This window comes from Petaurus breviceps, unplaced genomic scaffold (genome assembly GCF_028583685.1).
Source record: "Petaurus breviceps papuanus isolate PSGF00001 unplaced genomic scaffold, PetGlider_PUasm1.0 185, whole genome shotgun sequence".
NCBI classification, from domain to species: Eukaryota; Metazoa; Chordata; class Mammalia; order Diprotodontia; family Petauridae; genus Petaurus; species Petaurus breviceps.
In genome coordinates, this window is record NW_027185797.1 from 36744926 (window position 1) to 36769341 (window position 24416).

The following is a 24416-nucleotide window of genomic DNA, read 5'->3' on the forward strand; positions in this document are numbered from 1 at the left end:
TGTCCTAGTAATATTCGTTTTTTTTCTCCAAGGCTCATTCTTTTTTTTTTTTCAGCCTTCTGAGAATCACATATATTTAGGAGAGAGGTTCAATTGCTGAGCTCCTCCCTGGTCTTTCTGGGCCCCTGAAATTCCCCTTTCCCTACATTTCCAAAAGGAACAAACTCACTCATCTCTCTTCTTCAATGGAAACAATATAGAAGGAGTAAGGGAAAGGAATAAGCATTTATTTAGCACATTCCATGTGCCAGGCACTGTGCTAAACCCTCTGTAAACATCTCATCTGATGGTCACAATCACCCTGAGAGATAGATTCTGTTATACCAATTTTACAGGGAAGGAAACTGAGGCAAACAGAGGTTAAGTGCCTTGTCAAGGGTTACCCAGCTGGTTTCTGAGGCTGGATTAAACTCGAGTCTTCCTAACTCCAGGCTTTGCTCTTCAAACCATCATCCCACCAGCTGCTTCTATATGGAGTTGAAAAGGGGATTTTTATTAAGAAAAAGGGAATGGAAGAGAATGATCACAGGTCTCCTTCTGCATTTACAGAGGACACCTAAGGCCCACACCCAAGTGATCACCTTCTCAGCCTCTCTCAGTCTATTATCAGTCTTGGCATTTCAACTTGACCTTTTTGCCTCCTCTCAGTTCTGTTTCTGCAAGGGCGTACATGACCATAGACTCTATCAATCACTGGAGAATAATGGGGTAATAACTGCTAAGTATGATAGTGTGGATTCCTAGCTCTGTAATTCTTTGTTGTTGTTGATGACTATGTGTCTGACTCTTCCTGACCTTATCTGGGGTTTTCTTGGTAAAGATACTGGAGCGATTTTCCATTTCCTTCAATATCCCATTTTACAGATGAGGAAACTGAGGCAAACAGGGTGAAATGAATTGCCCAGGATCATACAACTAGTAAGTGTCTGAGGCCAGATTTGAATTCAGTTCTTCCTGACTCTGGGCCCAGTACTCTATCCACTAGGCCACCTTGTTGCCCTTGAAGTCCAACATAAGCTCCATAAAAGAACGGAATGTTTCATTTCTATCTTTTCCCCTCCATTTCTCAGAACAGTGCTTAGTATATAGTTGGTACTTAATGAATATTTAATTACATTTTTTATTATTTTTATTTGTGTAAACCTGCAATAGTAAAAATTCACTTCTAAGAAAAGGATTGACTGTATCCTCTGGGATTTGAGATACAGATCTATTTTTATCATAATACCTTTATTATCCCACCATCACTTTCTAATTTCTTAAGAAGGGTAAGATTTGCTGTATTTGACTGGAAAGAAAAGAACTTAGAAGGAGTCTATGGAGGATGCAGAAAGGTCAATGCCCAGTTGCGGTAAATGCTTTCTAAGGCTGATTTAAAAGCAGCCTGGTCTGCCTTGGGCTCAAAGGCTTCTCACTCAAGGAAGTACCTCAAGCAAAGGCCAGACGCCTTGAAATGAACATTCTCTTTGTGGGAGAGGCTGCAATAAGAGCTCGTGGAGATCTTCCCGACTCTGAAGTTCTAAGATGTTCTAAACTCAAGGGATGTTTAATTTGTTTTCAAGCTTCCATATAGGGCTTGTCATCGTCATTTAATGCCAACATTGTCACATTGTGGCCCGAAAGTGACAGGTACAGCTTCTGAATTCCATGTAGACACACAGATATCTATATTGATAGAGAGAGATTTCCTATGAAAACATGTACACATTTATGGAGATGAATGCATGCGAAGGTCTCCTCCGCCACCTGTAACATGTGATACATTTTTATTAGTGTTACGTTTATACTTAAGACGATCTATTCCCTGCTTCTCTACTTCCGTTCTTGCTATTTTTATTATTGTTGAATTGTTTTTTTTAGTTTTATCTGACTCTTCCTGACCCCATTTGGGGTTTTCTTGGCAAAAATGCTGGAGTAGTTTGCTATTTCCTTCTCCAGATCATTTTTCAGATAAGGAAACTGAGGCAGACAGTGTTAAGTGACTTGCCTAGAGTCAAACAGCTAGTAAGTGTCTGAGGGCAGATTTGAACTCAGGCAAATGAATCTTCCTGACTCCAGGCCTGGAGTTAAGTGCCCTATGGCATCACCTAGCTGCCATATTGTATATGCTTTAAAAATAACATTTTTGTATTAATGTGGACGATGGATTGGTCAGGGGAAGTCAATTGAGATTAGGGAGAAAAATTAGGAGAATTCTATGGAAATCCAAGGGAGGGCTTATAAGGATATTAAGCAGGTTGTTGGCTGTGGATGTAGAGAGATGACAACATGAGAGGGGATTAGAAATATTGAGAAGACGGAATTGACAAAAATGACTGGATTAAGGAAGTAGAGGGTAGTTAAAGATCATTCCTAATGCTATGGTGCTAGGTGACTAGAACTATGGTAGTGTTCTCAATGGGAATATGAAAGATAAGAAAAGGTATGCATTTGAAGACAAAGATAATGGTTTTTATTTGGGAGATGTTAAATTTAAGATGTCTATTGGATACCTAGCAGCCGCTTGGTAATATGGGACAGGGACTCATAAGAGAAAGATCACATGTTAAATTGCTTATTTGTACTTTCACCAATACAAAACACCCTTTTGAGGGGTATCTTTCTCTTTTTCTCATTTGAATTCTATTTTCATATAAATAATACCATTTTCTGCTTTTTAATCTTGTAGCAATATTTTATGCCAGTGACTTCATTTTAATTTATTCATAGATTTTTTTTCTTTTAGTAAAATTCGGGGGCATCTAGGTGGCACAGTGAACAGAGCACTAGCCCTGGAGTCAGGAGGACCTGAGTTCAAATTCGGCCTCAGACACTTAACTCCCACCCAAAAAAAACCTAGCTGTGTGACCTTGGGCAACTCACAACCCCACTTGCCCTACCTTTCCCCTCCAAAAACAAAAGCTGTTTTGCTTTCCTGTAAGCAACAACTGATTTTGTTTTGATTGTGTAACTGTTTCTTTTGATAATAGAATACAGGCGATTCATCTGTATTATAAAAAGTAGTATATTTTATTTGTTTTCGGTCATTTTCTTCTTATCATTCTTGATATTTGCCTGAGGAAGCAAAATCTGTTATAATTATTTGTAACTCTTTGAATAAAAAAAAACTAGTTAATCATGTAACTTATACATTAGCTTTTAAAATCTATTTATTCTTGTTTTCCTTGAGACTTAACCCCTTTTCTATTGTTTAGACAGAAGCCTTGACTTTGGGATTTTCATCTCTTATGCTGGATTCCCCCTTTTATTGTCACATTGAAAATCTTTGGTGAACATATTTAAAATAGTAAATATAGCGTTTTTGCTATCTTGCTGGATTACCTAAAAGTCATTATCAAAGAAAGGGCCTAGATATCATATTTCAAGAAATTATCAAGGAAAACTGCCCAAATATCTCCAAATCAGAGTGTAAAATAGAAATCGAAAGAATCCACCTTAAAGATATCCCAAAATGAAAACTCCCAGGAATATTATAGCCAAATTCCAGAGCTCTGAAGTCAAAGAGAAAATACTTCAAGCAGCCAGAAAGAAATCATTCAAATACCGTGGAGGCAGAGTCAGGATAACAAATCAACAATTAATATGGGATCTCTCTCTTATGAGTCCCAGTCTCACATTACCAAGAGGCTAATGAATATCCCATAGGCACCTTAAATTTAACATCTCCAAAATAAAACATTAATTTTCTCTAAAAACTCTTGTGGACACTTCCAGCTCTGAGTGTCTATAATTTAATAATGATGCTAGTGGAGTTAATGAAATTCAACAAAGGTAGACTAAGGCATATTTTCTCCAAGAAAGAGAACATTTTATTAACAGGGAGTGAGTCTGCCAAAAATGGGTCTAATGACTGCCTCAGTTATTAAAAAAAAAAAACCTAGAGATAGAGACTCAGTTCCTTTTTATATGTAAAATAGTAAAATTGGTTATAGAGTTGGTAACATCATGGGCTTGAGAACATGATTGGCTACAGTGGGACATAGATAACATTGTGATCAGTTGGAAGTTGGGAACAAGGAGCTGGAACAGCCTCCTCCTTCCCTCCTGTGACTAAGAAATGTTCATTGTTTCAGTCCAGCTGCAAGGTTACATAGTGAGGCAGGCTTCTTTTGGATGGCAAACCAAATATCCTTGAAAGATAGACCAGTTATGTAAAAATATTAGACCAGACCCCCTGCTGTCCACTTGCATCCCCCAAAGATAACAGATTTCTTTGAGGAAAGAACAGAACAATGAGCATTGAATTTCTAAACTTAACTCATTACAGACCAAATGAATTCCTGCACTAAGTTCAGAGACAGAGAACTATGGCTTAAGCAGCTGTAGGACAAAGTCAATTAACTATAAATCGGATCAATAAAGAATGATACAGTATCAATGTAATCCTCTCACTGGAGAGCAGTCTGGTTTCTGGATGCTGACTCCTGCTGGTCATACTCCCCTCCACTATTTGTCATAACCAAAAGCAGACCGTTAGGGCTCAAGTCATCTGGGCACCCCCTTTTTCCTACCCAACACCCTCGCAAGGGCAGATTTCACCTCTCTGTTCCTCAGGCTGTAGATGATGGGGTTGAGCATGGGAGTGACGAGGGTATAGGACAAGGACACAACTTGCTTGCTCTCGGGAGAGTAGCTGGACTTGGGCTGGAGGTGGATGACACAAGCTGTGCCATAGAATAGAGCCACAACAATAAGGTGGGCAGCACAGGTAGAAAGGGCCTTATGGCGCCCAGTGGCCGAGGGCATCCGAACAACTGCTGCCAGGACACGGCCATATGACACAGCGATGAGGGAGAAAGGCACCATCAGGACAAGCACTGTAGCCACAAGGATGTAGGTCTCAAAGACGGACGTGTCAGCACACACCAGCCTCAGGAGTGGTGCCACATCACAGAGGAAGTGGCGAACCCCTCGGGGTCCACAAAATGGGAAGTGGAAGAGCCAAATGGTAAACAGCAGGGATACTGGGACGCCTGCCACCCAGCATGCCACTGCCAGAAAGAGGCAGAGCCTCTGGTTCATGAGGACCCCATAGTGCAGGGGGTGGCAGATGGCCACGTAGCGGTCATAGGCCATCACTGTCAAAAGGAAACACTCTGATGTGACACAGGACAGAATGAGAAAGAGCTGGAGAGCACAGGCCATCAGGGAGATGCCCCTTCCAGACACCAGGCTTTCCAGCATCCTGGGCACAATGTCCAAAGAGAAGCAGATCTCCACCAGGGCCAGGTTCCGGAGGAAGAAATACATAGGTGTGTGGAGGCCAGTGTCTACCAGGGTCAAGAGTACAATGAGACCATTTCCCAGCATCGTGATCAGGAACATCCCCAGAAACAGCACAAAGAGAATTGGCATCAGTCTGGGAACATGGGAAAAACCCAAGAGGACAAACTCTTCAACTGAAGATTGATTGCTTCTAGCCAAATTCACAATGGGATCCATGGGGTCCATCCCTTCCCAAAGCTCCAGAGTGTATAAGAAAGTAATGAGCTCAAGAGTACAGCAGGACCTTGTTCTAAAAAGAAGGAAAATCCACTGAGAAATAGGGATACGCTTTCTTTATCTAAGGTTATCACAATTGTAGGTACAGGTGGTGAACAAATCATAGCTCTGACATTTGTTAGTCATATGACCAAGTCAGATTCATCCTACTTTGTTAAATCTCCTTTTCCTTAAAGGGCAAGTTACTTCATCCAGATTACTTAGGTCTTAAGTGGTAAAATCAACATTGAATACAAGGCATCTGACTCCAAATGAATTGTTCTTTCTAATGCATCATATGGCCTCTGTCACTGCTGGGCTGATGTTCTTTTGATGAGGGTAAGGGAGGACAGAGTGACAGTGTGCTCCTCTGGTATCCTTATGATGGCAGGGAAAGGGAGGAATTCCAGTACATTGGATGATGCCTGTATAACAAACTTATGCAAGTACCTAACCCCAGAGTTAAGCAGTATGGACTGGCATGGATAAATATAATCTGAAACACTGGAGAAAAGATCCAAATCATTGAGCTCACATACTTATTTGAGTATTTTAAACAAGAGATACTTAACTTAGATGAAAGGAAGTATTGAGTGAAATCCATTTGGGTGAAAAATAATGTCATCACTATGGATATTCTCTTTCTTCCTGAAAATCACAACCCCCATACCTTTATAGATTATTTTGAGTTTCCAAGACCAAAAATAAAATCATAACTATTATAATCAACTTTCTAGAGATGAGGCTTTCCAGACTTTACAAGGCTGATGCTCTGACAATAGGCATAGCTAAACCAGACTACACTCAGAGCCTTTGTAGCTTGATGGTATGAAATGGAGTATGGACTTCCTTATCACATTCTTCAGAAATGAAGATTCAGCTCACATCCTGCCTCCTGTAGGAAGGTTAACCTAACTCCCTTAAACTTTATTTTTCTTTCTCCTCCTCACGCATTATGTATATAATTTTATGTTTATATCTTGTATGCCTATTAGATGGTAAGCACTTTGAGATCAAGGATTGATTTATTTGCCTGTTTGTTTTGTCTTTGAGTCTTACACACTTTGCCTAGTCTTTCAGATGGTGGAGATTTAATACATTTTTTGCTGGATTGGACTGGAGGGTCATTTCCAGGCCAAGATGAATTATCAAATATGAAGTTGAAAGCAAAAAAATTAACAGCGTCTTGTGTTGAATTAATAGAGATTCAGTTTCCGAGGGGAGGTGGAGAAGTGTCTATTAGTCCCACTGCTCTCTGATGTAATTCATACCTGAATGTCCACTCCCACATATTGGGAAAGACATTGACAAATTGGACAAGATTCAAAGGAAGATGATTTGGAGGGGTGGCTAGGTGGTGCAGTGAATAGAGCACTGGTCCTGGAGTCAGGAGGACCTGAGTTTAAATCCAGCTTTAGACACTTAACACAAAAACTAGCCATGTGACCTTGGGCAAATTGCTTAACCCCAATTGCCCTCCAAAAAGCAAAAAAAAAAAAAAGATGATTTGAGAAGCTGTGTCAAGGTTCACAAAAGTGTGAGATCTTTAATCATATGGCCTTATTCTACTATCTCTGACACTATTTTTGTGACCCTGAGAAAGTCACTCCACTCTAAGCCTCAGTTTCCTCATCTATAGAAATGGTAGGGTTGAATTAGACTGCATATAAATTCCCTTCTAACTCTAAATATACGATCCTATCATGCTCAGGATAAAATGAGGTGGAAAGCTGAGCCAACGCTATTTCAAGATTTGTTGTAAGAACTGAGAGTGTTTAACTAAGATAAGATTTTTTGTTTTCTGTGATGGGGGTATGAGAGCTATCTTCAAGCATCTGAAGGGCTCTCCTGAGGCATGATATTTTCTTGTTCTTTGCCTCAAAGGGCAGAGTTTGGAGCCACGAGTGAAAGTTACAAAGAAGTATATTTCACATACCTACATTCAAACCCCACTTCCAACATAGTCTATGACCTTGTATATTTGACATAAAAGTCCCAGACTTTCTGTGCATCATGAAGATACTCAGTAAATATGTGTTCATTGCTGGAGTTCCAAGACAATTTGATGACCTTGGCCCTTCTGTGTCTTATGGAGTGGAACAGTTGTTTCTTTTGTGAAAGAGATGAGGATCTGTGGTCTCAAAATCACTATATCATTGAATCACAGACTATGGGAATTGAAATATGCCTTAATGATTGACTAGCTCAAAGCACCTGCCCCCTTCATTCTATGCAGGAACAAACAGCCTTGGAGACTGTAGATAACAAAAGCACAGGGATGAAAGGAGCCTCAGAGACCATTCAACTCATGCTTGAACAATGCCTTTACAAAGTGCAGGACAAGGGATCGTACAGTTCCTATTTGAGAACTTGCTTCTTCTATCATGTCTTCCTTTTTAAAAGTATTTTATTTTTTTTATTTTTCCCCAATAACCTGTATCTTATATCTTCCTTAAGCAATTCAATTTTTTTACCCATATTTAATTATTTGAAAGTGTTTTTTTCTTGAAAGAGGGGAGAAAAATAAATGAACATTAATTGAAAAAAATGAATTGAAAGATATAATAGCATCAAAAAAGTGTAAATAAAATAAGTAAGTCAAAATCTAATTCTCTGAAATTGGATGTCTCAATGGCTTCAACTCCTAGAAAATCTCTCTTGCCTATTACCTATGCCTATCTCTCTGGACTGTTTCATTCTGAGTTCTCCTTAGCTACCACATTACCTTTGTACCATTAAAAGTAGATGATCAAAGAAATAACTTTAAAATACTTTACATTTCTATGAGTTTTAGCAAACCCTTGCCTCACAAGAATACTGCACATTAGGTAGAGTAGATGCAAATTACTTCCATTTTACCCAGGAAGAAGGAAAACTGAAGCAAAGATTATGTGACTTACTCATGGTCACAGCTGGTTTCCATGAGAATCTGGACTAGGATCTGAGTCTTTCAGCCTCAGGAGCAGACTTCTTTCCACTGTTCAATGCTGCTTTCTGGTAGATTCAGAGACACTTTCTCAAGAAGAAACAGAAGGCTGGTCATAGAGCCAAGTATCTGAACTGCTAGACAGGCAATCTGTTTATTTCGTCTCCCTGAAAGATGGGTCACAAACCATGTGTCTATAAGTTTGGTTTTTTTACAGCAACTCTTGAGACAAGTGGACTCTGTGTTGTTAGTCAATTTTCAAGAGGGGAAACTAAGGAAAGGGAAAGTTAAGTGATTACCTGTGACCATGAAACTATTAAGTCATATCTGGGGCCAGGTCCAAGTTTTTGTTCAGTGTCCTTTCCTTGATACCACATTGATTGAACACTACTAACTCTGGACTCTAACTCTGACCCAAACCAAGAAAGAGACTCTGGACCTACCTCTAGTTCTAGCTGTTTTCTGGATTTCTTTCCTGAGTACATGAGAGTAGAAGATTTCAACCTTTGGCTATGGCTACTGGGACTGAAATCCAGGGAACTGTCCCAAAGGACTCAGCCAACAGAGAAACTGAGCTCATTACCATTTTCTACTATGGGTTCCCAAGTGAAGACAGAGTAGGAAGCGGGCCATCCAAGGCTCTTTCATTTTTACTCAATACCAAACCTCATTTTATGGGTGAAAAATGCCAGGCATTTTGCTAAGAGCTTGGGATATGAAAAAAAAACGTAAAATATGCAAAAAGTTCATATCTTCTAGGAGTATAAATGCTAATAGGCATATTTACAACATAGAATATCAAAGAGCATTTTACTTTCAGAGACTAATGGTTTTGTCCATGCCAACATTCCCTCCAATAATACAGATAGCAAGCTCTTGATGTGTTAAAGTCATTACGAGTGCCTGTATATTCAATAACTCATTGTCTGGTGGCCAATTTTAGCAACCTTATTCTCCTGGTAAATTACAAAGCTGGGCCTAAAATCTATTTCTCTTCAATCTAATTACAGCAACCTGTCCTCTTTATTGAACCAGAATACCTCAGACTTGGAAAGGACCTCAGAGTACATCTAGTCCAATCATACTTAAAGCAAAATCTCCTCTACAGCAAAATTGCCACATGGTCATTTCACCTTTGCTTGAGGACCTCTAGTAATATAGAGAACTCTCTCCCTCCAAAGGCAGCCCATTCCACTTTGAGGTAGCTCTCTCAAGTCATTAGGAAGTTTTTCTTTACATCAATCTAAATCTGACTTTATTTAATTTCCACTCATTGCTCCTGGTTCTGACCTCTTGGGAGAAGAAGCGATAGCCCTTGTTCACTTAATAGCCCTTCAAATACTTGAAAACATATACCTTGTCCTTCCTTAAAGCTTCTGTTCTCTAGGCTGCATATCTCTGGTTCCCCTTCATTTGACATGCTCTGAAGGCCCATCACCATTGTGACCCATTTTTTCTTGATGCTTTACATTTCCCTCTTACAGTAGTAGGCAATGTTCTTCCTAAAGAGTGGTTCCAAGAACTGAGCACTGTACTCCAGATGTCCGAATTGGTCAGAGGAAGACTTGGTCACCGTTTCCTGGTTCCTGAGGGCTCTTGCTCTCTTGGTGAGGCATAAGAGCACACTACTTGTCTCGGCTGTTGTATCATAGAGTTAACCTCTAATGAACTCAGAGTCCATTAAAATATTCAGTTCTTTGATGGACAAACTCCTGCCTAACAACACACATTTTTTCCTTTTTAGCTAATTTTTAACATAACTGAAAAAAAAAATCTACATTTGTATTAAATGTTCCAGTGATTTGTGAAGACCTCTTTTCTGTCCAGTTAACAACCTACATCCCAACTTTGTCTTATGTGAAAATTTGATCAGATTTTATCTTTACCATTATCCATATCATGATAAATATAGTGGAAAGATGCTTTGATTTGTAGTCAAAAGTCCTGAGTGTGAATTACAGTGATGACTCTTTCTACCTTTCTCAAGTCATTAAAGTTCATGTTGCTTCAATTTACTCATATAAAATGAAAACATCCGTTTACATGGCCTCCAAAGCCCTTTTAGCTTTAAAACTAATTATCCCATGTTCAAATCACAGAGAAAAGGACATATTCTTATTGCACTCTTCTAAATAACTCCTTCCTACCTGGTGTTGCCTGTCTAAGAATTCATATGCATAAACAGGGTTTTTGGAGAAGAGAAGGGGTGCAAATTTAAATTTTTTTAATAAAAAAAAAAAACAAATCCTTTCACGTATGTCCTCCTCTCATGTTTTATTGTAGTATGGAGATCTGACTTCTTGAAGGTGTTGTCAATAAAGTAGTTGAAGACAACCTCTTAATTGATTGTAGTTGACTTAAGTCAGTCAACTCTTTCCCAGAGACTAAATGCCTCTGCACTGTTTTGGCTTACTATTCAAATAATCTTTTTTTTTTTAATTAATGCTATATTTTGACCTGTTTCTGCTAACCTCCTGACAGAACTTCATAACCTCCAGTGGAATGCAACAGATTTGGTCTGTTTCATCTTTTACTTCTATCTTCTGATCTGAGTTCTTTCTAACAGCTGTGGTATGGGTTTCTTTCTTTCTTTTTGAGGGTTATTTTAAAATATTTTATTTTTTCCAATTACATGTGGAAAACAATTTTAACATTTTTTTTAAACTGAGTTTCAAATTCTCTTTTTCCCTCCCCTCTTCCTCCTTGAGAAGGCAATTTTATATAGGTTATACATGTGCAATCATGCAAAACATATTTCCATATTAGTCATGCTGTGAAAGAAAACACAGATCAAAAAAAGGGAAAGAAAACAAGAAAAATAAAGAAGTTTAGTTTAATCTGCATTCATACACCAATAATTCTTTCTTTGGGGGTGTATAACATTTTTCATTATATGTCTTTTGCAATTATCTTAGATCATTGCATTGTTGAAAATAGATGTCCTTCACAATTGATCATTGTACACTACTGATATTACTGTGTACAGTATTTTCATGATTCTACTCATTTCACTTTTTATCAGTTCTTGTAAGTCTTTCCAGGTTTTTCTGAAATCATCCTGCTCATCATTTCTTATTATGCTCTAACTTGTTCAATGTCCAGTTCTTTACCACTACAAAAAGAGCTGCTACAAAACCAAAGAAATATACATTACAACTATTTATATTTTAAATTAATTTCTATTTCCATTTTATCCAACTTTCACTTTGTACAAGTATGTCTATTATATCTTGTTAATAGCATCTTCGTGGAGAGAAAAGTGGAACAGTGAATAGAGATCTGGTATTGGAATAAAGAAGACATCTTCATGTGTTCACATCTGATTTCGCATACTTGCTAGTTGTGTGCCCCTGGGCAAGTCACTTCACCCTGTCTGACTCAGCTTCCTCATCTAGAAAATAAGTTGGAGAAGGTAATGGCAAACCAATCCAGTATCTTTGCCAAGAAAACCCCAGATGGGGCCATGGATAGTCAGACATGACTGAAATGACTTTAGCAACAAAATCAACATTTTCTCTGCCCCCTTTTATTGACTGTTAGCTCATTCATTTAGGTGTTTGTGTGTGTACATACATATATATGTATGTGTGTATATGTATATGTGTGTATACACACACACAAACACACACACCATCCCATTCTTATAGTAGTAGACACTATTCTTCAGGTGCTTTTCTCTTTCCTCATAACTTGATTTGTCTTTCCAAATTTCTTTGTTCTTGTTCACTTCTTTCAGTCATGTCTGAGCCTTCATGACCCTATTTGTCACTACTATATTATATTGTGCTAGAAATTCTAACTATTTTATAATAATTGTGGGGGAGGAAAAGATACTGAAAAAATAATCATGGACAAAGAGAAAACACAATTATTAATTATTGTGGAAATGATTTAATTAGAAAATTCTAGAGAGTCAAATAAATTGAATTGAAACAATTCCAGTAAAGTTGCAGGATTTTAAATTCATACAAATTATAAGATTTTCTGTGTATTACCAGCGAAACCTATCTGGAAGAGACAGAAGGAGAAATTACAATTAAAATAGATACAACATATATTAAATGTTTGAGAATACATCTAGCAAGAAACATATAGGAACTATGTAAGTGCAGATTCAATTATAACAGTAATTGGAGAAAAAATAATCAACTGATCCCTCATAAGAAAAAAAAAACTCCTTAAAATTATTTGCTTATCCAGTGTCATTCCAGTCGTACTACCAAAAAGATTATTTCCTAGAGCTAAAAACAAATATAGTAATAAAATTTATCTGAAGGAAAAAAAAGTATCAATAATCTTAAGGGAAATAATAAAACAAAAAGATGGAAAAGAAAGAAGGCTAACACTATTAGATCTCAGTTTATACTATAAAACAATAATCACTAAAATGATTAGATATTTTTTCAACAAAAAAGAAGACCCCTTCTCATTAATCTGCTTTGTTCAGATGATGTTGCTTTTCTTGAACAAATAATATAGACTTTCCTCTTTTCTGGGGGAAGGATATATCAGAAAATCTCATCTTTTTAGAAGACAGTGAGATAAGGTACCCTTGGATTTTGAGACATCCACAAGGCAAATCTGATGAGGGAAAAAGATGATGGTCTTTTAAAATCTTCACTTCATGCAAACTCCCAAGATAACAAAAAAATTTATCCTCTAGGAATCCCAACTTACTGACCAGTATAGCAAAAGTGCAAATACATCATGCACCACTTCAAAAATCTAACATCTATCAGGACACAATCTGGTAACTATAAGCATGCATTAGAAGTTTACTATATTTCAGACAGTCAGTCAACAATCATTTGAAGTTCTTACTAGGTGACAAGTACTTTTATAAGAACCAGAGATGCAAAAATTATCCCTGAGCTCAAGGTGATCAGTGTATTAAGGGAGACAACAAGCAAACTACTGTGTATATACAAGATATATAGATGGCAATTGGAAGATAATTTCACAGGGATGTTGAAGGGGAGAAAGGCTTCTTACAGAAGGTGAGGTTTGACCTAAGTTGTGAAAGAAACCAGAAAAGCTAAGAGGAGGAGTGGAGAAGAGGAGGGAAAGCATTCCAGGCATGGAGCACAGCCTGGGAAGATGCAGAGTTGGTCATTTCGGAAAGTCACGTGGAAGTATGCCTCAAAAGCTATTACTGTGCTTACCTTTTGACCCAGTGATACTCTAAAGTGATCAAAGAAAGAACAAAAATGCCCACATATACAAAAAAATTTAGAACAACTCTTTTTGTGGTAGCAAAGAATTGGAAACTAAGGAGATGCTCATCAATTGAAGAACAACTGAACAAGTTAAAGCACATGAATATGATGGAACACTATTGTGATCTAAGAAATTATAAAGGGAACAGTTTCAAAGAAAACCTGGAAAGACTTATATGAAATGATGCAAGGTGAAGTGAGCAGAACTAAGAGAACAATTTATATAGTAACATCAATCATGTAAATACAATCAACTTTGAAAGACTTAATAATTCTGAGTAGTCCAATTCCAAAAGACTAATGACAAAATATGCTATCTACCCACAGATAGAGAGCTGATAGACTCAAAGAACAAAATAAAGAATATTTTCCTTCCTTCCTTCCTTCCTTCCTTCCTTCCTTCCTTCCTTCCTTCCTTCCTTCCTTCCTTCCTTCCTTCCTTCCTTCCTTCCTTCTTTCCTTCCTTCCTTCCTTCCTCTTCTCACTCAGTCTCTGTGTCTCTCTGTCTCTGTTGCTTTCTTTCTTTCCCTCTTCCCTTCCTTCTTTCTTCCTTCTTTCCTTCTTTCTTTCAGACATGGCTAATGAAGAAATTTGTTTTGCATGCTGATGCATATTTATGTTTTTTTCCTTTCAAGGGTGGGGAGAGGTGAAAGAGAGAATTCAAAACTGAAAAATAAAAATGAATTAAAAAAATAAAATTTATAGACTTGGGAGATGAAGTATCTTGTTTGAGGGAAAGCAAGGAATCCCATGCTGGTGGATCATAGAGTGTATGGAGAGGAGTAAAATGTAAGAAGAATAGAAAGTTAGGAAGGGATCAAGTTGTGAAGGACTTTAAAAACCAAAAGATTTTTTTAACTTAGAGATAATAGGGAAATAGTGGGTTTATTGATTGAGGATAGGGTGGCATAGAGCTAGAACCAAGGAAAAAATTCCTCTACTACAAATCCAGACAACCAAATATCTCTGAGGATTTAATAAGTAAACTTCACTTGTACCAGAAAAGAATAAGAAACAAAAATCTTGTCTACAGTCACTCAAACATAATGAAGTTTATATTTTTAAAATGTTATTAATAGATTTTACTATACCAAATACAATTTCCAAGTTTTGTGGAATAAAAGCTGCAAAATGTAGACACCAAGCAGAAGAAATCAAAATAATGAAGGAGCAGCATAAGGTACTTGGCATCCCTGGAATCTTGTCAGCTACAGCAATTACCCTGAAGGTGGTTTCAGGCAGCCTGACAAAGAAGAGCAACTTACATCTCAATACTTTTGTTAAATTATATAAAAGCACCTATTATTACCAATTTATGCACTAATCTACAGTATGTTAAAAAATAAAAGACTAGCAGCAAAATACTGACTTCCTAGGACTATTTCTATCTGAACACCCATTGGATGAGATGAGAAGAATGAGAATAGCAGTAGTAATAATGATAATAGCAATAATAAAAATAATGATATTTGCACAAAATCGAAAGGTTGTCAGGTGCTTTACATATATTATAACATTGGTTCCTCATGCCAACATTTTGAGGGAAATTATATGATCATCATTACTCCTATGTTAAACATCAAGTAACTGAGAATAGTGGTAGTTTGTATAGATAACAAAAATAGATAAAAATTTTATAAGATGGGTGCAAATAATTTACTATGTGATTTTTAAGGAAAGAGAGAGAGGTCCTTCCATAAGTGAAGACTGGGGAGAGGTTCATGGAAAAGGGAAGTTTGTGCTGAACTTAAACAATGCATAGGAACTTAGGTGAGAGTAATACTAAGTACTAAAATGTATAGAGAATTGTAAATGTTACTATGGATTCTATGTGCATTGGCTTATTTAATTCTCAAACAACTTTACAAAGTAGATATGACAGTGATGAAGTTTGGTGAACCTGAAAGTATCTAGCAGAGGACATTCAGAATTTTGAAAGTCCTTGAGTTCATGCCCTTTAAGGCTCAATTGAAGGAACTAGAAATAATGTGTCTGGAAAAAGGAAAACTCAAGTGGGGCATGATAGCTGTCTTAGAATATTTGAAGAGCTATCCATACAGAGCAGAAGTTAGACCTGTTTTCTTCATCTAGAAAGAAAAGAACCAGGAGCAATAAGTCACAGGTTCAAAGATGACAATTTATACTCGATGTTAAGAAAAACTTTCTAATAATTAAGATTTTACTTAAGTTGAATGGGCTTCCTTTAGAAGTGTTAGGTTCTTCAAGAAGAGGCTGAATGATCACATTAAAAACAATAGCTACTTTTTAATCAGAGCTCAGATGGCAGAGCTGAAAAGTCCTCAGTTGAACTCTACCAAACACCCCTGCAAACAAGTCTAAAATTATGCCTCAAATCAAATTCTTGACTGACTGAAGCAACAAAAGGTCCGATGAAGCAATATTTCAACTCAAGACATCTAAGGAGGTTGGGAGGAAAGGTCTGTCTTGGGGATGGGGGAGAACAGACCTGGAGCACAGTGAATATTGTGCAAAACAGGCAGGCCTGAAGCACTGAGACAGCACCCCTCCACTCAAGTGGCAAATTTTAACATAAAGTTAAAAGTCAAGAAAAAAAAAGTAAACAACAACAACAATAACAACAAATCTGACTATAGCAAGTTACTATGATGACAGGGAAGATCAAGACACAAACAGAAAAGTCAATGACATCAAAATAGCTGCAAGAAAAGCCTCAAAAAAAAAAGGTATGAATTGGACACAAGGCAAACAGGAATTCCCAGAAGTGCTCAAAAAGTATTTAGAAAATCAAATAACAGAAACAGAGGGGAAAATGGGGAAATAAACGAGAGTGATGAAGAAAAGTATGAAAAGAGAGTCAACAATTTAGTAAAAGAGGCAGATAAATAATGAAAGGAAAAAAAACCTTTGAAAAACTATAATTGGTCAAATGGTAAAAATAAGTGCAAAAATCCTGTTAGGAGAAAACACCTTAAAATTACACAAATGGAAAAAGATGTGCAAAATTTCACTAAAGAAAAGAATTCCTTATAAGTAGAATTGGCTAAATGCAAAAAAAAAAAAGAGGTACAAAAGCTCATTGAAAGAAATAATTCCTTAAAAATTAGAATTGGTCAAGTAGAAACCAATGATTCCATAAGACACCAATAAACAATAGAATAATAAAAATAATTCAAAATAGAAGAATATGTGAAATATCTCATTGGAAAAGCAACAAACTTAGAAAAAAAACCAAGGAGAGATCATCTAAGAATTAATGGACTACCTGAAAGCCATGATTAAAAAAAAAAAAAAGCCTAGAAATTCTATTTCAAGAAACTAGTAAGGAAAACTTCCCCAATGACTTAGATGCAGAGAATAAAATAGAAATTGAAAGAATCCACCAATAACCTCCTGAAAGAGATCCAAACATGAAAATTCCTGTGAATATTATAGGCAAATTTCAGAACTCCAAGGTCAAAAAATATATATTGCAAGTAGCCAGAAAGAATTTAAACAAAGCTACACATCAGGGCTTATATAGCCTTCTCCTGGCTCAGAGAATGTAACAACCTTATTGACTCACTGGCCAATCAAGAAGTATCAACTGAAAAACAAGCCTCCCACCCCAGGCTCCAGGTGCATTTTAGCCTAGGGGCAGGGAAGATCTTCCAAATTTGCATTCCCATTACAGTAGGCAATGCTTGGATCTTACTCTCATCAGAATTGGTTCAACAAGGGAATAATATACCCACTCAGTTTGGTTTAGAAATTTCTCTTACCCTACAGAGAAGTAGGACAGGAAGGGAATAAAAATAATTGAGAGTGGTGGTGATAGAAGGGAAGAAAGATAAAGTGAGGTAGTGTTCAAAACCAGAACATACTTTAAGGAGAGAGAGAGAGAGAGAGAGAGAGAGAGAGAGAGAGAGAGAGAGAGAGAGAGAGAGAGAAGGATAAGTAGGGGGGAAATACTATGAAATAGTATAGAGGGAAATGCATAGTTAGTAATCATAGTTGTGAATGTGAATGAGATGAACTCACCCATAAAATGAAAGCAGATGGCAAAATGGATTAAGAAACAGAATCCAAAAATATGTTGTTTACAAGAAATACATTTGAAACAGACAGATACACAAAGAAGATAAGAGGCTGGAAAAGAACCTGTTATGCTTCATCTGAGGGTTTTTTTTAATAAAAAGGGAGTAGCAATCATGATCTCAGACAAAGCAAAAGCAAAAATAGACCTAATTAAAAGATATAAGCAGGAAAATGACATTTTGCTAAAAGGCATCATAGACAGTGAAGTAATGTCAATATTAAACATATATGCACCAAATGGCATGACATTCAGATTCTTTAAGAAAAAGTTATATAGTTATAGGAAGAAATAGATAGCAAAACTACATTTGTGGGAGAACTCAACTTTCACCTCTCAGAACTAGATGAATATAACCATGAAGTAAACAAGCCATTAAGAATATGAATAGAGTTTTAGAAAAGTTATATGTAATGGACTTCTGGAGAAAACTGGAAGGGAATAGAAAGGAGTGTACAATTTCTCAGTTGTATATGGCACCTTCACAAAAATTGACCATGTATTAGGGGATAAAACCTCTCAACCAAATGAAAAAAAAAAAGCAGAAATGTTAAATGCATCCTTTTCAGACCATAAGGCAATAAAATTTTATGCAATAAAGGGTCATGGAAACATAAATTAAAATTTAATTAAAAACTAAATAATATAATCCTAAAGAAACAATGGGTCAAAGAACAAATCATAGAAACAATTTATAATTTCACTAAAGAGAATGACAACAATTAGACAATAAATCAAATTTATGGGATACATCCAAAGCAGTACTTAGATGAAAATTTATAACTCTAAACACTTACATCCATAAGTAGAGAAAAGACAAATCAATGAGCTGAGTATACAACCAAAAAAAAACTAGAAAAAAATTTAAATCTCCAATTAAACACCAAATTGGAAATCCTGAAAATCAAGAGAGATTAACCAAATTGAACATAAGAATACCATTCTACTAATAAATAAAATGAAGAACTAATTTTATTTAAAAAGCAATAAAATAAATAAGTCATTGGTTGATTTGATTAAAAAAACATAATTACCAATATCAAAAATTAAAGGGACAAATTCATCACCAGTGAAGATGAAATCAAAGTAATTATTAGGAAATATTTTGCCCAATTTTATGTTAGTAAATTTAGCAATCTAAGAAAAATGGATGGATAATTATAAAAATATGAATTACCCACATTAACTGAAGAGGAACTAGAATATTTAAATAACCCTATTTTATAAAAATAAATTGAACAGACTATAAATAAACTTCCTAAGAACAATCTCAAACTCAGGAAATATATGCACACAATTACACAAAAAAGGCATATCTTAACAACTGAAGAAACATTCCTTGCTCATGTGTAGGCTGAGCCATTACAATAAAAATAACAATTCTATCTCATTTATTTATTTATTCAGTGCCATGCCAATCAAATTAAAAAAAAAATTAGACGCAGGGAGTAAAGCGCTGGTCCCGGAGTCAGGAGGACCTGAGTTCAGTTCCAGCCTCAAACACTTAACACCCACACAAAAAAAGTAGCCGTGTAACCTTGGGCAAGTTACTTAACCCCAATTTCCCTCCATAAGGCAAAAAATAACAATTATAGAGCTAGAAAAAAAAACTAACAAAATTCATTTGAAAGAACAAAAGGTCAAGAATATCAAAGGAATCAATGAAAAAAATGTGAAGGAAGGTGGCCAGAAGTACCAAATCTCAAACTATGTTACAAAGTCATACTCATCAAAACAATCTGGTTAAAAAATAGATTGGTGGATCAGTGGAATAGATTAAGTACACAATTGGCAGTAAGAAATTACCACAGTAGTCTAGTGTTTGATAAACTCAAAGACCTAAACTTTTTGGAAAAGAACTCACTATTTGACAAAAAGTGCTGGGGAAATTGGAAAGTAGCTTGGCAGAAACTAGGCATAGACCAACCTCTCACACAATATAATTAGGTAAGGTCAAAATGGGTACACAATTTAGACATAAAGGGTGATATCATAAGCAAATTTGAGGAGCATGTCCTATTACTAATAAGGGAAGCTTTTATGACCAAACCACAGATAGAAAACATTATGAGATATAAAATGGATAATTTTAATACCTCAAATTAAAATTATTTGCACAAACAAAGCCAATGTAGCCCAGGTTAGAATGAAGGCAGAAAAGTGAGACAAAAATTTTTTACAGTAAGTTTCTCTGATAAAAGTCTCATTTCTCAAATATACAGAACAGAGTCAAATTTATAATGCAATCATTATACATACATAATTTATATGTATATATATATATATACACACACATATATATACATATAAATTTATAAGAATACAATCATTCCCTGATCAATAAATCATCAAAGGATATGAACAGGTAGTTTTCAGAAGAAGTCAAAGCTATCTAGAGTCATATGAAAATATGATCCAAATCACCATTGACTAGAGAAATTAAAATTAAAACAACTCAGAGATACCATCTCATACTTATCATATTAGCTAGTATGATAGAAAAGAAAAATAATGAATATTGGAAAGGATGTGGAAAAATTAGGACATTGTTGCACTGTTGGTACAGTTATGAACTGATCCAACTATTCTGGAGAGCAATTTGTAACTATGCCCAAAGGGCTATAAAACCTTTGACCCAGGAATGCCAATATTAGGTCTGTACCCCTGAAGAGATCAAAGAAAAAGGGAAAGGACTTATATGTACAAAAACATTTATAGCAGCTCTTTTAGGGCAGCAAAGATTTGGGCATTAAGGAAATGACCATCAATTGAGGATTGGTTGGTCAAATTGTGGTATATGATTGAATGGAATACTGTTGTGCTATAAGAAATTATGTGCGGGATAGTTTTACAAAAACCTGGGAAGATTTGTATGAACTGAGTCAAAGTAATATGAGCAGAAGCAGGAGAATACTGTACATGGTAACAGCAATATTATATGATGATCAACTGAATTACTTAACTATTCTCAGCAATACAATGATCCAAGACAATTCCAAAGGACTTAGGATTAAAAATGAAATCCACCTCCAGAGAACAAGCTGATGGAGTCTGAATGCAAGGAGATCAAAGCAAGGAAACAGCAGCACAATAAAAAGAAAATACTGGACTAGGGTGTCAAGACCATTGCTCTAATAGAGGCATCTAGGTAGCACAGTGGGTAGGGCAATACATATGAAGTCAGGAAGCCCTGACTTCAAATCTGACCTCAGAAATTTACTAGCTGTGCTACCCTGGACAAATAATTTAGTCAATCAGATAACTACATCTTCCAAAACTTCTCCACTAATGACCAAGTGATTCAGAACGTTTACTTTGAATTCCCATGCTAAAATCAGCACTCCAGATATTAATGAGTACTTTTCCCCTTAGAGGCCCTTCCCTGAAGTCCCTGGAGTCAGGGAGGCAGAGAGATGAAGGCCAATTTTGCCTCTTTCCCCAACTATTCTCCTCCTTTTGCACTGACTCCATTCAGGTGCTAACCTTCCATCACTAGAAGATTTCCCTGAGATTGTAGGTGTGTGTGGAGTGAGAGGGTAGTGGCATTTTGAAAAGAAAGGATAGATGGAAAAAGAGAAAACTTGGTCTTGGGGAGCTTTTTGGAGATCCAACTTTACAAAGCTTTTTACTTTTGAGAGACTAAGACCCATTGGTTCCTGGCATCTTATAGCAGCTACTCACATTTCAGCTGCAAAAGAATGACTGGATCTCTTTGGAGAAGACTTCCTATCCTAGGTATGTGTTTTTTGAGGGCCTGAGTGGGTAGTGGAATCATGGAGGTGGGGGATGATATGGAACCAGACACATCTTCCACTCTCCTATTTGCTCTCCTGGTCCTATTTGCTCTATCAGTAATGCTTCCAAAGATGAAATGAGAGAAAACCTTTAGGGGTGGATCATGGAGGGCAGTAAATGTATACACGAAAAAGAGGACATTATGGACCAAAGAGAAAGCTAAAGTTTCTTGGGACATCTCTCTTCATAAAAGAATAAAATATCAAAGCTGAAGAAGAATATAGTCTGTTAGAACACAAAATGAAGAGATACATTTGAACACCCAATATTAGAACTTAGGAGAGTTTTGTTAATCTAGAATAGAGAATGTCAGAAATAGAACGAACCGTGAAACATAGAATAAAGAATTCAGAGCCTCCATGGATCTTTCAGACCAACCTCCTACTTTTATAGATTAGGATATGGAGGTGAAGAGAAGTGTAGCAATACTCTGATTTCTGAGTAACCAGTCTGGGATTCATGCCCAATCCCAATAGTGAGTAGAACTGTCATTAAAAGCCAGATGTCTTGAGGATGACTCTACTGAATTTCCCTTATGCTATGCTGTCTCTTGGTGCTGTTCTTAAGTTTGAGTCACAGTCCCATGAACACCTGATTCTATTTTCTGGCAGGAACCTCTTATTGCCAGGTGTACCCTTGAGGAATCAGTGTCTGCTTCAGACTGTATGCTTTTATATGAATCATTTGATCAATTTGATGTGTTCTTGTCCTTCAGGGAAATAAGTTTTGAACTGAATCAAATGAGCTGATGCATGACAAATAATAATAACCACATTTATAGAGTCTTTAAAGTCTGTAAAGTCTCCAAAACTTATCTAATTTTAGTCATCCTAGGATTTAAATGCTATTATTATCCCCATTTGAGAGAGAGAGAGAGAGAGAGAGAGAGAGAGAGAGAGAGAGAGAGAGAAGCTGTACCACATTCAAAGAACTATGGCTAGTATGATTAAAAGAGTAAACTAAGGCAATTTGGCATTGATGAAAATAATTGGAGATAATAAGTGTGAAAAAGAGAAAACTGATAGGGATATCATCACTGTCTTAAGATATCCAAAGGTCACCCATGTGGAAAAATAAATAGGATTCTGTGTGAATTCAAGGGGACAATGGGAGCATGGTATAGTGGAAAGGGTGCTGAGCTTGAACTTTCAAAACTTGGTGAGAGTTTGAGCCATAACGTTTACTGTCTTTGTGATTTCAGGACAATCCCTTGACCTCTTTGGGTCTTAGTTTCTCCATCTGTAAATTGAGATTGTTATATTAGATAACCTTTAAGGTCCCTTCTGGCTATGAAATACAATGATCCTTTGATCCTATAAGTAATAGGAAAGCAGATATTGACTCAATATAAAAATAAACTATTTAGCTATTAAACTATAGAGATGGATAATTAAGCTACATTTCAAAATAGTGAGCTCCTCATCACAGTGAATGTTCAAGGAGCTCATGGATTCATGTCATTTCCCTTGAACAAACATGTATTAACTGTCTACTATGTGCAAGACATATTTCAAAACCAAAACAATCCCTGACCTCAAGGGATTTACATTCCTTTAGGAGAATACATCATTTATACAAGTAAGTAAATTCAAATTATATAGAGGGACAGAAGATGTAGATAAATAATTCTACCAACTGGGGAGATGAAGGAAAGCTTTGTATAGGAGGTAGCAGATGACCTGTGCCTACAAGGCAGCTGGGGATTCTTTGAGAAGTAAATGAGGAGCAAATACCTGCCAGAAATAAAGGACCATCACCTTTGCAGCCACACAAAGGGAAAATAAAATGCAATACCATGGACATACAACCTGCGATGGGTGGCAAGTTGGACTTGCTACAAATTCAAGTCCAAAGTTCCCTTCAATCTTGTGATATATGTTTGTGTGCATACATACATACACGTATACAGACATATTATTGTGGGATAAAACAGTATTGAAATATTTTTGATAAAGGTACCAAATTTATGATTCTACAAATTATAAAGAGGCAGGACCTCCTGGGAAGGTGGATTCAAGATTAATATCACAGAGCCCTCAACTTGCCCTAGAATGACTTGTCTCCTCCATTTCTTTATTTGTATAATTCCAACCCATCCTTAAAACTTCTTCCTCATCATGACTGCTCCATTCTATATTATGTCTCCATTTGAAGCTCTATAGGCTGTGGTGCTGGCGTGGGAAAAAATGTGTATAGTGTTCTTTTCAAAACAATCGTTTCCCTTCCAGGAGCCCATAAGGTCACCATCCCTGTCCAGAAGTGGCAATGCTTTGATCTATAAAGAATGAGTTCACCTATGTCTTGACTAAAGGATACAAAAGTGGCATAAGGCAAAAGGTTTTCAGGGATGGAGATATATCTACTATGAGCAATTGAATGGTCGATAAGAGATTGATGGACTCTGCATTTCGCTTTTATTCTTGGACTTGCAGTGTGTGACTGTACAGTTACAAACTCCATGCCTGGAGTTTCCTCAAGAATCCGTAATGACCTTCGATAATGTCCATATGGGTAATATGGGTAATAAGGTCATGAATATTTTATTTTTAACCTAGCATGGGGAAATAATGCAGCAATCATTCCCACTTACTGAGTGAGGAAACAGACTCAGAGACATTATTTAATTTGTTCATTGGCACAAAGTTAATAAGTTGGGGCTTGAACACAGGTCTCCTAAACCTGTGTCCAATACTTTTTTTCCGCTAACAGTGAGATCAGATCCAACCCCACTGCTTTGCAGATGAGGAAAGGAGTGGCTTTCTGGTCATAACACTGCTAAGAAGTTACACAGCGAAGACAAGCCAATGTCATGACTCCAAATTCTGGGTTGTTTTCCCATCATTCTGACTCCATGCTGCATTTGGAGTCAAAGGAGCTTAGTTTGGAAGTAGTACATCAGAAACACCACCTGTTTTCATTGAGAGACATTTTTTTCTTGTTCAGG

General features: G+C 36.6%; 1 protein-coding gene across 1 annotated transcript; it reads right to left on the minus strand.

Annotated features, from left to right (window-relative positions):
• Positions 1 to 4485: 4485 nt before the first annotated feature.
• On the minus strand, positions 4486 to 5932 carry LOC138161390 (olfactory receptor 10A7-like). The gene has a single exon (XM_069088215.1). It carries the CDS (start codon positions 5449 to 5451, stop codon positions 4486 to 4488), a length of 966 nt encoding a protein of 321 aa, XP_068944316.1. The 5' UTR covers positions 5452 to 5932.
• Positions 5933 to 24416: the final 18484 nt, after the last annotated feature.